At 42.5% G+C, this 15,087-nt stretch overlaps 1 protein-coding gene across 6 annotated transcripts in view; it reads left to right on the forward strand.

Annotated features, from left to right (window-relative positions):
- Nucleotides 1–7,820: 7,820 nt before the first annotated feature.
- Nucleotides 7,821–15,087, forward strand: part of FERMT2 (FERM domain containing kindlin 2) — a 94,325-nt gene continuing 87,058 nt past the window's right edge. For all 6 annotated transcript variants that reach the window (XM_050796889.1, XM_050796890.1, XM_050796892.1 and 3 more), the window contains exons 1-2: nucleotides 7,821–8,043; nucleotides 8,390–8,555. In XM_050796889.1, coding sequence (XP_050652846.1) covers nucleotides 8,399–8,555 — 157 coding nt within the window. In that variant the 5' untranslated portion in view covers nucleotides 7,821–8,043; nucleotides 8,390–8,398. The remainder of the gene's footprint in view (nucleotides 8,044–8,389; nucleotides 8,556–15,087) is intronic.

Here is a 15,087-nt window from a genome sequence, read left to right on the forward strand (position 1 = left end):
CTCCTCTTTTTTTTTTTTTTTAAACTTCAGAGTCTAAACTTCTGTCCTTCCTGGTCTGGTTTCACTCTGTGCTCACCAATCCCGAGCATCTCCTTGGCATTTATTCCTTTCTTCTCCTGGCTGGTGAGCATTCCATACTCACTTCTGATAGGCCTACTCCATCTACTCCTTCGCTTAGCTTTATCGTCTCCAGAAAACGTATCATGACTTCGTTAATCAGCTTCTTACAGAGTCTAGACTATCACAGTCCTCAAAATGGATCTGTACTTCACAATGTAGCCTTTTATTTTTGCTCCCTTTTCTCCCTTCTGATTTCTTTATTACTTTATTATTATATAATTCACATACCATAAAATTCAACATTTTCAAGGATATATGTCAGTAGTTTATAGCAGCAGTCCCCAACCATTTTGGCACCAGGGACCGTTTCATAGATGATGACAATTTTTCCACAGACTGAGGTGCAGCAGGGTGGGGTGGGGAGATGATTAAGGGATGAAACTGTTCCATCTCAGATCATCAGGCATTAGATTCTCATAACAAGCGTGCAATCTAGATCCCTTGCATGTGCTGTTCACAATAGGGTGTGCGCACCTATAAGAATCTAATGCTGCTGCTGATCTGACAGGAGGTGGAGCTCAGGCAGTAATGTTCATTCACCCGCCACTCCCCTCCTGCTATGCGGCCCAGTTCCTAACAGGCCACATACTGCTACCGGTCTGTGGCCCAGGAGTTGGGGACCCCTGGTTTATAGTATATTCATAGAGTTGTGCAAACATCACCACTATCTAATTTCAGATCATTTTTATCACCCTCAAAATAAACATTGCACCTATTAGTAGTACTTCCCATTCTTTCCTCACCACCCTCCCCACTGCCCCCAGTTCCCAAGAACACTAATCTACTTTCTATCTCTATTGTTTTGCCTATTCTGGATATTTCACATAAGTGGAATCATACAATACCTAACTTTGTGTCTGGTATCATTCACTTGGCATGATTTCAAGTTTATCCATTTTGTGGCATGTATTGGTACTGATTGTTCTTAGGCTGAACAATCTTTCTTTCTTTCTTTCTTTTATTTTCTTTTTTTCTTTTCCAGACAAAGTTTAACTCTTGTTGCCCAGGCTGGAGTGCAGTGGCGCGATCTCAGCTCACTGCAACCTCCACCTCCTGGGTTCAAAGGATTCTCCTGTCTCAGCCTCCCGAGTAGCTGGGATTACAGATATGTGCTGCCACGCCCATCTAATTTTTGTATTTTTAGTAGAGACGGGGTTTCACCATGTTGGTCAGGCTGGTCTCCAACTCCTGACCTCAGGTGATCTGCCCACCTGGGCCTCCCAAAGTGCTAGGATTACAAGTGTGAGCCACCATGCCCGGCCAGACAATGTATATTTCATTGTATAAATATACCACATTTTGTATATCCATTCATTACTTGAAAGACGTATGGGCTGTTTTCATCCTTTAGACATTATGAATATTCATGTATGTTCAAGTTTTTATGTGGTCATATGTTTTCACTTCTCTTGGGTATATACCTAACAGTAGAACTGGTGGGTTATGTGATGTCTTAATTTATTTGTGCTGCTACAACAAAGTACCACAAACTGGGTAGCTTATAAACAATAGAAATCTGCTTCCCACACTTCTAGAGGCTGGAAAGTCCAAGATCAAGAAGCCAGCAGATTTGTGTCTGGTGAGGGCTGCTTTCTAGTTCATAGTTGGCACCTTCTCGCTGTGTCCTCACATGGTGGAAGGGGTGAACAAGCTCCTTTAGGCCTCTTTTGTAAGTGTGCTACTCCCTTATTAAGGGGATTAATGATCTAATCAAGTCTCCACCTCTTTATTTTTAATTAAAAAATTTTTTAAGTTTATTTTTAGAGACAAATAAAAAGAACAAAAAAAAAATTTTTTAATTCGTTTTTAGGGCCTCACTCTGTCACTTAGGCTGGAGTGCAGTGGCATGATCACTGCTCAATGCAGCCTCAAACTCCTGGGCTTGGCTAGGCGCAATAGCTCATGCCTGCAATCCCAGCACTCTGAGAGGCTGAGGAAGGCAGATCACTTGAGGTCAGGAGTTCAAGACCAGCCGGGCAACATGGTGAAGCCCCTTCTTTACTAAAAATACAAACATTATCCAGACATGGTGGCATGTGCCTGTAGTCTCAGCTACTTGGGAGGCTAAGGTGGGAGAATCACTTGAGCCCAGGAGGTGGAGGCTGCAGTGAGCCAAGATCATGCCACTGCACTCCAGTCCAGGTGACAGAGTGAGACCTTGTCTTAAAAAGAAAAAAAAAGAAAAAAAAAATCCTGGGCTCCAGCAATCCTCCCACCTCAGCCTCCTGAGTAGCTGGGATTACAGGTGTCCACCTCGATGCCCAGATAATTTTTTTTACTTTTATTTTTGCAAAGACATGATCTCACCATGTTGCCCAGGCTGGTCTCAAATGCCTGGGCTCAAGTGATCCTCCCACCTAGGCCTCCCAAAGTGCTGAGGTTATAGGCATGAGCCATCGTGCCAGGCCTTCCCCATCTCTTAATATCATCACATTGGGGGTTTAGATTTCAACATATGAATTTCAGGAGGACACAAACATTCAGACCATGGTAACTATGTATATGCTAACTATATATACTATAACTATATATATGTGGTAACCATATACATGGTAACTCTATGTTTGACTTTTTGAGGAACTGCTGAACTGTTTTTCAAAGCAACTTACCATTTGCTTTTCCATCAGCAACCTATAAAGGTTGCAATTTTTCCACATCCTAACCAACACTTGTTGTTATCATCTTTTTATTATAGTCCTTCTAGTAGGATGTGAAGTGTTATCTCATTGTACCTTAATTTGTATTTCCCTGCTGATAAATGATGTTGAGAATATTCTGTGTGGCCATTTGTGTGTCTTCTTTGGACAACTGTCTATTCATATTCTTTGCCCATTTTTAGTTAGGTTATTTGTCTAGGGTTATTATTGAATTGTAATAGCTCTTTATTTACTTTTTATACAAGTCACTGAAAATATATATGATTTGCAAATATTCTTCCCATTCTATAAGTTGCTTTTTCACATTTTGGTTGCTGTCCTTTAAAACATAACTATTTTAAACTTTGATAAAATCCAATTTAACTATATTTTCCTTTGGTGCTTATGCCTTGATGTCTCATCTAGGAAGCCATTGCTTAATCCAAGGTCATAAAGGTTTAGTCCTATGTTTTCTTCTAGGAATTTTATAGTTTTAGACCTTACATTTAAGCCTATGCTCTATTTTTAGTTAATTTTGGTATATATTGTGTGTGAGTGTCCTTTCTGATGTGTTAAATATAAGCCTCCTGGATTAGATAGATGTTCCCTAAGAATGTGTGACATGTGTTATACATTTACATGACTGTCTCAGTGTCCTACACTGTGCTAGACACACAGTTACTGTGTTTGGATGTGTGAACATTTGATATTTTTGTTGAGGTGAGGAATATTTGACAAGGTGTCCTGGTGTTCAAACTTAAGTCGGAGGGGGGAAGGTATCCCTGAGCATGGTTTTCTACATAAAACTTTCTGTAACTAGAGCAATAAATGTAAGTAGTACATTTCTTTCCCCTTAAAGATTTCACTGTTATTTCAGAGCCCTTCTTTGGTCTGTGAAAACAGCCATATTCCTGGCAAATCTTCCTTGTTTCTCAGTTTGCCAGTCCTTTTCTTGCTAATTACAGTGACTGCCCATTTCTATAAAAAACGTGGCTTTTGCAACCTCCCTTCCCATTTAGATCACACTCCATACCCCTGAATTTCTATCTCTTTAGTAACGTTATTGGTGTGTGCCATTTTTGGCAATCCCCAAGACAAAGAAAGAATTCTACCCACCTGGTATTTGACAAGAATAATTCATTACATTTCATCTTGCTGGCCTCATGTCACATTTTCAAGTCCCCCCTTACACATTCACACTCATATAAACCCTCTCTTATTTTCTCCTACCCCCATCCTCTCTCCTTCTTTTAAACCCAGTGGTTATATTTTGAATTGACCTTTGAGAAATATAAAGCACAGTGTTAAGTAGGCACAAAGAAAAAGCTAAAGTCAACCTGAGCATTACCAAGCCCGAGGGCTGCATTTGACGGCAGATCTGTGAGGCATCGCTTGGTCTAAATCTAAGTCCAGTGCTTGGTACCTTATTTGGATATTGCTGCTTTCAATGCTTGAGCTGTTCTTCCAAACACTGGCGTACTCAGCTACTTTTCAGTATGATGTAAGTACCACAAGCATTGCATTGTCCTAGTGATTCTAGCAGGGGATTTCAGATAAGATTCTATATTTGAATACATTCTAAATCTTAGGTAGAAGTAAATATTTAAGAAATGCACTTGAAAGCCTCACTTGATAAACTGGAAAAAAAAAATCCCAGTTTCAGAGAGGTGAGGCTGACTCCTCTTTAATCTTCAAAGCAAACGACAGCTTGAAATAGTCAAAAAGAAGGCCTGAAGGGACCAGCTGCACCCATCCTAATCTAATTATTCTTCCACTGGTACTTAACCGAAGGTCCTTGCCTTCCTGTGCATTAATTGCTCAAACAAATACGGCTGACTTTCTAAAGCTAGTAAAGTGTCTTATGAAGCTATACTTAAGCAATTTCAAATGTTAAGAAACAGGGCAGTTATTCACAATATTAAAATTCCCCGCTCCACTCTCTGTCACTAAATGTAGAGAACATGTGTAGAAGTGGATTCAGGAAAGCATGGTAGTTAGAGCAGTCGGTGCTGTGCTGGGGGTTGTTCAGAAAGTAACTCTTACTGGAAAGCGGGAAAATAACTAGAATGTGGAAACCGAGTACAGACACTCTGCAACTTATGATGAGGTTACATTCTGTAAATTGAAAATATCGTAAGTCAAAAACGCATTTCATATACCTAACCTACCGAACATCACAGCTTAACTTAGCCTATCTTAAATGTACCCAGAACATTTATGTTAGCTTCCAGTTGGGCAAAATGATCCAACATGAAGTCCATGTTATAGTAAAGTGTTCACTATCGCATGTAATTTATTGAATACTGTACTGAATGTGAAAAACAGAATGGTCCTGGGGTATTCAAAGTATGGTTTCTACTGAATGCATATCACTTTCACACCATCATAAACTCAAAAGATCATAAGTCAGGGACCATCTGTATTAAAAGAGTTTCTAAACCATGACAGTCGGCTTCAACAATTTTGTCTGAAGGAAAGGGAATATTCAGAAAGGGCATAGATATTTTAGGTTCTAGAATGGCATGTTTAGGAAGCCATAATTTTTTTGTAGCTTACTGGAGCATGTGCAAAGGTCATAAGATACAATTCTTAGCTTCATTCCCAGCTCCATTTTAAACCTCTACTCTAAAATAAATAAATAAATCTCTACTCCACCCCTCTAAGTCTCCCAACCCCCACCCACCTTTTTTTTCTTGTTTTGTGCCACTTATAACGTATCCTATCTCACAGTTTATGCATCCTTATACATTGCCATAAATCTTTTGGGGGATAAGGTGGGGGAAATAAATAAGTACATTTTTAAAGTGGAGATTTTCCCATTGAGATTTGTTTTTTGTTTTTCTGAGATACAGTGAAACAGTTTCACTCTGTCATCCAGGCTGGAGGTCAGTGGTGTGAACACAGCTCACTGCAGCCTCCACCTCCTGGGCTCAAGCAATCCTCCTGCCTCAGCCTCCCAAAGTGCTGGGATTATAGGCATGAGCCACTGTACCTGGCCCCTGAGATTTCTCCACGGAACAGACCCACTGTTTCTTTGACATTTGTGTTGGTTTGACACCAGCATGTTTTCCATTTTCTCTGTGCCAAGCTATTGTGAATTTGTGGACAATGAAAATAATTTGAAGTCTCTGCTCTTAAAGAACTCAAGTTTTATCTGGAAATATTTTTAAAAACACCAAAGGAAACCTCTGAAAAATCCTGCCCATAGTTCAGTCAGTAGCTGCTCTATCCAGTGTCTATCATCATGAATGCAATGGCATGTAAAGAGAAACTGAAATGCTGGATGCAATTCTAGATAGTGGTGTAAAGTTTTCGAGTTTGTAGAAAATAAAGAATAGAAGAAAGAAAAAACTCCCATGATCTCAAGACTCAGAGAACTTCTTAACATTTTGTTGTATTTCCTTACAGTCTTTGTCTCTGAACATTTAACATAATTAAGCTCGTAATTTTATAGCTGCATATCCAGTTCTCCAGTTTTGTGCCCTAACAAGCAATTGCTTATTTTATTAAAAACATTTTACTGTATATTTTCAACACCATAATTTACATAAACTCCCTCATCTCCGGACATTCATATTGCTTCCAAGTGAACTATTTGGAATGTCCATGAGTAGAAATATTGGAGAGTAGACAGATAAGAGACTCAAGGCATCAATTTCTCCACGATAACTAGCTAAAAACACTGCAGTGGTTTTCCCTGGGTTTTTTTTTTCTGCCAAGCCTTTGGCATCTGACTAGATTTTGCTGCTTTCACTCCTTTCTCAGTTCCACCCCTTTCTTGAGGCCTCTCATCTTGTTTCCCCGTAATGTTAACGAACAAAAGGTTATCTGCCTAGTGAGTTCCTTTTCCAAGCGTTCGACAAGACGATGAGACTGCGAACTGGAGTCTTTTATCATTAAAAGGTATTTTAATCTGAGCCTTCTTGACATTTATTTTTTGAGTCCGTGAATTTGCTAGCAAGGCAGTTTTCCCCTGGTTTGCTGTTTCCGAAAGGAGTCCCCTCCAGAGTACAACAGTTAATGGGGGAAGTGGAAACAAACGCGAGAAGCAGGAGGACCGTTCCCCATCACTAGTCAGTCTTCAACAGGTGAAGTTGTTTGGCTCTTCCTGGTACCTGTAGGCACCGTTCCAGAAGTATTAAAATCCAAGGTGCGGCTGAGGGTGGGGTGGAGCATGTATCTCCATCTAACAGCTTTAATAGACTTGTTAGTTCTAAATTGCGTGTAAAAACACGCAAATAAGTACAAAGAGCTGGAGAAGCTGGGGAAACGGTTTCCGAGTAAAACTGGTGGCACTAAGTTGTGTCTTTCCCCCTCAAGCAAGAGCATCATCTGTTTGACTGGCATCTGGCTGGAGCGTCCGAAGGGGTTAAGAACGCTTGCAAACTCCTGGGAGTCCAGTAGGAGTTGCTGATGGTGCCGGACATTGCTTGCAAAGCAATTTTTGTGGTTCACCTCCCTCTGGGTTTTCTCATTCTTTTGTTGGACATTCAAGGAGCTGGTTTGGGCATTTACTTTTTAAAGTTTCTCCATCCCGGACTCCTCTCTCCAGCTCCCGGGGTGCGGCACCTCTCACCGCCCTGAGGCTTTTTGTCTCGCTCCAGGCGTGGAGAGGGGGCGGGAGGACTTTGTTCTCCGAAAACGATCTTGCCCTGGGAATTTCCTGGGGCCGTTACTCACAGAGAAGCCCCCTCCCACGGCTGCCAGCGCGGACACAAGCCGCGGGGGCCTCAGTCCAGCCTGAGCTCTGGACGCCCTGCCGGCCACCAGCGCCCCGGGAAAGGCAGCCCTCGCTCCCCCGCTCCCCCTCCTCAGGGCCCGCCGCCTAAAGCCCGGATGTTGGATTCAATCCCTGAGCCGGGTCCTTCATTTCCATAAAAGGGCAGCGCTCCGCGGGGCCGAGATTGCCGCCCCGCCGCGCCCCCAGCCACCCCCGCGCCGCCCCGCCCCGCCCCGCCGCGGACCCGCAGCCCCCTCCCCCGAGCGCGGCGCCGGGAGGGCGGGGGCAGGGGCGAGGCCGGCCGGACCCGCTCGGGGCGGCTCTGCGGGCGGCGAAGGAGGGAGCCAGCGCGCCCAGCCCAGCCGGGCTCGGACAGAGGGGGCGGGGAGAGGGTGGAGCGCGGGGAGCCAGGCGAGGGGCCGCGACGACGGGACTCCATTAGCCGCTCCGGCCGCAGGCAGCGCTTCGCCCTTCGAGGAGCAGGACGCGGACAACGCCGCCCCGCGAGCCTCCAGCCCCTCGCCTGTTGCCGCGCGAGCCCCGGGCCCGGAGCGCGAGGAGCGCGCGGTGAGGGAGCGGGACCCCGCCGGGACCCGAGGGGGCGCGGCGGGGAGGGGAACAGGGAGTTAGCCCGCGCCGTGTCTGGGGGCCGGCCGGCAGGTGAAGCCCGCCGCGGTCCGCTAGGCGAGGACGGTGTGGGGCGGGCGGCGCCGGGGCCGAGGAGCGCTGCTGGGCGAGCGGGGCGCAGGGTCCTCCCGCAGCCCCGGCCGCCGTCACCGCCCTCCCGAGTTCGCGCGGAAAGCCTCGGGTCCTCCACCACCACCCAGCCCGTGGCCGGCGCTGCGAATTCGGTGGGATTCGCCTTCCTTTGGGGGAGTGACGCTTACGAGAGCCATTTCCTCCACGCTCGCAGGAAGGAGCCATGGCTCTGGACGGGATAAGGATGCCAGATGGCTGCTACGCGGACGGGACGTGGGAACTGAGTGTCCATGTGACGGACCTGAACCGCGATGTCACCCTGAGAGTGACTGGCGAGGTGCACATTGGAGGGGTGATGCTTAAGCTGGTAGAGAAACTCGGTGAGTAGCATCCCAGCCGCGTCCAACTAACGATTTCCCAGAATTGGTGGGGGGAGGAAAGAGGCTCACGGCGGGGGAGGGGCCCATTTGAGAAATCTTGGCATCTCGCAAATGCTTTTTAGAAATGTAAAATCTTTCAGTATTTAAGCAGATAGACTTGTTCCCCTTTGTGTCTTACTTTGTTTTGTGACTCTGAATTTTCATATGTAGTGATTCGAACCTCCCAATTATAACCTTAATTGCGTAGTTACGGGGGACGGGGGATGTGTGCCAGGGAACTCGTTAATTCTTAACATTTAGTGACAGAACGATAGAAGAATGAGAAAAGTGTGTTGGGGAGGGTGATATTAGTGTCAGTGGTTATTTCTTCAGCATACCTGAATGTTAGTGACGTTTGGTGTAGAGAATGATGCAAAATCAATTTAAGAAAAATTTGTGCTGGAAAATGTGCAACTACTGGCGCCAGTGTGAAGTTTCTGTGGCTGTTCTACGTGGTGGAGTGCATTAAAATGTTCCAGTCATCCACTCTTACAAGGGGTGGGGCAGTACTTGACAAACTTGGTATCCGTAGTCCATGCTCGATGTAAGCCATTTCGAGCGTTGGGTTTTATATTAATAACAAGCCAATGAAAGAACTTTGTGTTAAAAAGCAGACTTTGTTAAGCTAATTTGAGGTTGACAGTATTTGCTTGAGTACAAATATATACTGGACTGATACCCGATTTGAAATAATAAGGTATCTTACAGTATGAAGAGTGTGCAGTACACATTTGGTTTGTGATGAATTAAAGCATTTTCATTTGGAAGAATCAGCTAAATAGATGATTTGATCATAAGAGAAATGCTCGGAAAACTATCTTCCTGAACTTTAAAGTGCCTTTTGTACATAATGCAGTTGTGATAAGGTGATATATGTGTGGCATTGTCTTTTCAGTCTAGAATTTTTTGTTTTAATGAAGGGGGGTTGGGGACTTTCTGGGGGTTTTTTTCGTCTTTTTTTTTTTTTTTTGATACAGCATTCATTTTCAAGCTACACTGGGAAAGTAGAGAAGTGCTTATTTGTCAGGAAATCTAAGGATTATTGTATGTAAAGATACTGAAATAGCACTCTGATGCAGTTTGCAAAATAAGGCAGAATTCATTTGGGTGGACCTGCTTTGTACCCCTTCAGGAAGTTTTATTATTGAAGAACCAAAGAGAAGCTCCTTACAAGGTAGTCTCTTCCTTAAGACTGTGTATTGTTTGTCTCCCTGAGATACAGCTCAGGAAAGAAAATCCTCCCAGGTAGGTAGCCCAGTGAAAATTAGATTTTGCTGTATTGATTAACCATTTAACTGGCAGTTAACAGTATTTTTATCTGATTTGAATACATCAGTCACTGTTTGCAAAATATTTATGAACCTTTTTTGTCCAGCACTGGTATGAGATTATTTAAGAATGAAAATAGCAAATATTTGGATATTATATTTTGTTTTCAAAGAAAACAAGCATTTGTATTATAGCTTTTCTAATTTATGGTAAATGGATCTTATTAATACATTGGTTTCAATAGGAGATTTTTTTATATTGCAAGAAAAGGAGCTGTTGAAGGTGACTGAGACAACTTGTAGTTCTCGAAAGCCAGGCTGTAGCTAATGAATAAATAATGGTTTCTATATTTATTTTGCATTGCTTAGGACTGTTTATTATAGAATTACAGTAATAAATAGAAATACAGAGAATATGCAGACAGAAATGATGTTGTGACTATAATCTTAATCTTTTAATGCTGATGCATTTTTAATTTTTTATGCAGAGAAAAGAAGCCTAACAAGATAGGAAATGCTGTGCATATGGAAACCTTACATCTTTTTTGAACTGAACTAATACTGATTCCTCTTGTATTTTGAATTCCAAATAGAAAGTGCCTCTGACTTTCCTGTTTGGTAAATGTAGAGCTAAGTGATGCCCCTGGTTTTTAGGATTAGATACTTTGAATGGTAAGCTATTTTGTTGCCTGTCAGCAAGTAAATAGAGGAGAGATTCGTTAGGGCAACATTTAAAACATCCAGAAATCAGTCTAGTCAAATTAGGAAAGAACTTTGTAATTTTTCAGAGTTGCCTAAAACTGGAATGACCTGCCTTCTGAAGCCCTGACTTAGGTCACTGAAGGTATTAAAGGGCAGACTGGATGACTGACTTGCCAACAGTGGCTAGAGAGGATCAAAGCAGCTTGCAGAGTCTAGATAAAAGGTGGAGATGGTGGTAGGGATGAGATGGTACAGAGTCTGTTATCTCAGGTTTGCAGAGCAATGATGGACAATTAGCAGACTCAGGCTACTGTGGCCTTGAAGCAGTTATGAACAGAAGGCACCAGAGCATTCACTTATATTTTCAAACTCCAGACTCTCCGATATCCTTTTTAATCTCTTGGAGGGTATATGAATACTAAAAGCATTATATTAAGGTGATTTTCCCAGATAACTTTCAGTAGTGGCAATTATTTCCCTGAAGTCGATAGATCTCAGGATGACCTATTCCCTCAACATTGTATTAAAATTGTGTGTGTGCACATGTGGAAGTTTCTAGGACGAGGCTTCTTCACTTTAATTTCTCAAAGAGGCCTGTAACAAAAAAAAGTCATGATACAATTTTATGGTTTGGCCCTTGCATGTCAGGTTCATCTTGAAGCTAGTGTTCATCCCAGAGTGAGGCATTTTAATTAAGCAAGACATAAATGTAAATAATGCTTCCTTAGTATATGTCAGCAATATGTTTGTATTTAGACTTTTATTATAAATAACGTGGACACTTAAGGCCATTAAAACACAATTTTTAGAATTTTGACTTTAATTCAAATATCTGAAAGATCTCATTTTTTATTTATTTTTTATTTTTTAACCTTTTGAGACGGGAGTCTCACTCTGTCTCCCAGACTGGATTGCAGCCTCACGATCCTGGCTCACTGCAAGCTCCGCCTTCCGGGTTCATGCCATTCTCCTGCCTCAGCCTCCTGAGTAACTGGTATTACAGGCGCCCGCCACCATGCCCGGCTAATTTTTTGTATTTTTAGTAGAGACGGAGTTTCACCGTGTTAACCAGGATGGTCTTGATCTCCTGACCTCATGATCCGCCTGCCTTGGCCTCCCAAAGTATTGGGATTACAGACGTGAGCCACCATGCCCGGCCTTGGTCTCTTTTAAATCTTAATATAAAACACATTTGTCATTCGCTATTCTTTTAAAAGAAAGCAAAAGCATATGCCATGAAGTGGGCTTTAGGGAATTATATCCTAATGTGACAAAGTTTTTGCATTTGCGACTTAGTCTAGGCTGATACTTCATAATTGATCCCCTCAGTTTTTATACTTCATCCAGAAAGTGAAAAACACCCTTTTATTTTTTTAAAATCCAGTTTAGGCCGGGTGTGGTGGCTCACGCCTGTAATCCCAGCACTTAGGGAGGCCGAGGCGGGCGGATCAGAAGGTTAGGAACTCGAGACCAACTTGGCCAATATGGTGAAACTCTGTCTCTACTAAAAATACAAAAATTAGCCAGGCGTGGTGATGGGCACCTGTAGTCCCAGCTACTCAGGAGGCTGAGACAGGAGAATCGTTTGAACCCAGGAGGCGGAGGTTGTAATGAGCTGAGCTAACACCACTGCACTCCAGCCTGGCGGACTGGAAATAGCAAGTAGATCTGTTCACTGAGTTTTAGTATCACTTTTTAAAATGTCTTTTTAAAACTTACATGTACAATTTCCACCTTTCTGTAAAAATTCATTTTAAATGGAGAATAAGGAATTTATTATAATTTGGAGTTCACTGAATGGAAATCTCCAGCCACCAGCTCTGTGAGCAGAGAGGAAAAAATAGGTGATCTCTAAGTTTCCTCTAGCTCTGATTCTATGAGTAGGGAGAATGTAGCAGTTGGGTTAGATCAAGTCACATAATCTACAGGGGGAAAAATGCAAATTGGAGGACTCAGGAGCAACTAAAAAGAAACATATGAAGTTGCTTTAGAAAAATTGAGGATTAGGCCTGGAGTGGTGGCTCACGCCTGAAATACTAGCACTTTGGGAGGCTGAGGTGGATGGATCACCTGAGGTCAAAGTTCGAGACCAGCCTGGCCAATATGGTGAAACCCCGTCTCTACTAAAATTACAAAAAATTAGCCAGGCGTGGTAGCAGGTGCCTGTAATCCCAGCTACTCAGGCTGAGCCAGGAGAATCACTTGAACCCGGGTGGCAGAGGTTGCAATGAGCTGAGATCATGCCACTGCACTCCAGCCTGGGCTACAAGAGTGAGACTCTGTCCCACCCGCCCCCAACCTGCCAAAAAAAAGAAAAAGAAAAATTGAGGATTGGCTGGGCACAATAACTTACGCCTGTAATCCTAGCACTTTGGGAGGCCGAGGCCCAGGAGTTTGCTTAAGCTAGGAGTTTGAGACCAGCCAGGCAACATGGTGAAATCCCATCTCTACAGAAAAACAGAAAATACAAAAATTAGCCAGGCATGATGGTGTGCACCTGTAGTCCCAGCTACTGTGGAGGCTGAGCCAAGAGGATTGCCTGAGCCTGGGAGTTTGTGGCTGCAGTGAGCCATGATTGCACCCCTGTACTCCATGCCTGGGCAACAGAGCAAGACTCTGTCTCCAAAAAAAAAGAAAAAGAAAATTTGAGGATTATGTTTCTGAATGTGGCCTTTAGAAAGAAGTCCTTGCTTTAAAAGTGTGTCATGTTCTTGCTATATAATAATGAAGAAAGTTCATTTATGTTGGAGTTGCATGTTAGGATCAAGTTAGATTGTGAAGTTAGCACATGTGACCAAAAAAAGAAATATATTTTAATAAAGTTACCACTAAAACTCCCTTAAAGTGATCGTTGCATCTCACAGAAGTGGAAAATAGCTAGTTTTTCCTCTAGGAACTCCAAAAATGAGTTTCATTAGTTGAGCACCAGATGAAGAAGCTGGCTTACATTACGGGCTTCATTACACAAAAAAAATACTTTAAACACTAGGATTAGAGCTTGGCAAGATGCACACTGGGAAAGAGGTATATGTAACTAGACGGCTCCCTTATATCCTGGTTTAATGCTCCCTGGGGAAGGTGTGTGCTTATTTGGTGGAATGGTGCCTATGCAGTTGAAATCCTCAGTGTTTCCCCTTGAGGGCTCACAATTGAATTCATGGAAATTAATGCCTACATGATGCAACCTCATTGCATTCATAGTGAAATATATTAAGATTATAAGGGGCCGGGCGCGGTGGCTCAAGCCTGTAATCCCAGCACTTTGGGAGGCCGAGACGGGTGGATCACAAGGTCAGGAGATCGAGACCATCCTGGCTAACACAGTGAAACCCCGTCTCTACTAAAAAATACAAAAAACTAGCCGGGCGAGCTGGCGGGCGCCTGTGGTCCCAGCTACTCGGGAGGCTGAGGCAGGAGAATGGCGTGAACCCGGGAGGCGGAGCTTGCAGTGAGCTGAGATCAGGCCACTGCACTCCAGCCTGGGCGACAGAGCGAGACTCCGTCTCAAAAAAAAAAAAAGATTATAAGATAATTTTTTAAATCTTTGGGGCGGAGGAAACAATGTTAAAATCTTACAAGTGAATTAAGTTTTAGTTAAATCTGATAGTAAGTTTACTCAGTGTTTAAAACACTGTTCATGATCCATAGGAAGTGAATTAAATTGTATCTGTTTCTTAGCAAATTTTAAGCTCTTTAAAAGTGGAGGATAGTACTCAAGTTTTACTATAATCCTGTGGCAGCTAATAAAGTATGAGCTATTCCTTAGAGTATGTGCTATTTGCTGCCTTTTGTTTTTGTTTTGCTGCTATGTTTTATACCCAGTTTTTTAAAGTAAAAAAAAGTACTGTTTGTTTCCAACTAGAGTTAACTTATTTATAGAGATGCTAAAAATATGTTTATTCGATTACTTATAAAAGGCCTTGTTGGAAATGTCTAATTGCTATTGAAGAGAATGGAAAGAAAATATTTAAAATTCTACCTGTTATCTTTGGCTCTTAATTTTTAAAAATTTCAAACATCTAAGTTCAAGAGTAATTCAGTGAACACTGTAATCTTCATCTAGACACCAGTTAGTATTTTGCCATTTGAATTCTTTATACAGACATATACATGTTGGGGAGCAGCTGAATGAAGTTTCAGAGTTATAACCTTTGATTCCTAATTACTTAAATATGTATCACCTAAGAACAAGGCACTTCTCTTGCATAATTACAGTATAGTGATCACATTCAGGAAATTTAACATTGATTCAATACTGTCATCTGATATGCATCCATTTTCAAATTTTGCCAGTTGTCCCAATAATGGCCTTTGTTTTTTTCCATCTAGAATCTCATTTCACATTTAGTTGAAAGGGCTTCTTAATCTCCTTTGATATACAGAACAGCCACCAAGTGTGGAACTACAGGGGAGTATATAATAAATGCTTTATTGATATTACATTAAGATAGACGTAAAATGATAGTGTCTGTTTGTAAACTTTATGGCCACCCTGTAGAACAGTTCCTCAGCCTTGGTCTTTA

The sequence above is a fragment of the Macaca thibetana genome, chromosome 7 (genome assembly GCF_024542745.1).
Source record: "Macaca thibetana thibetana isolate TM-01 chromosome 7, ASM2454274v1, whole genome shotgun sequence".
NCBI lineage: Eukaryota > Metazoa > Chordata > Mammalia > Primates > Cercopithecidae > Macaca > Macaca thibetana.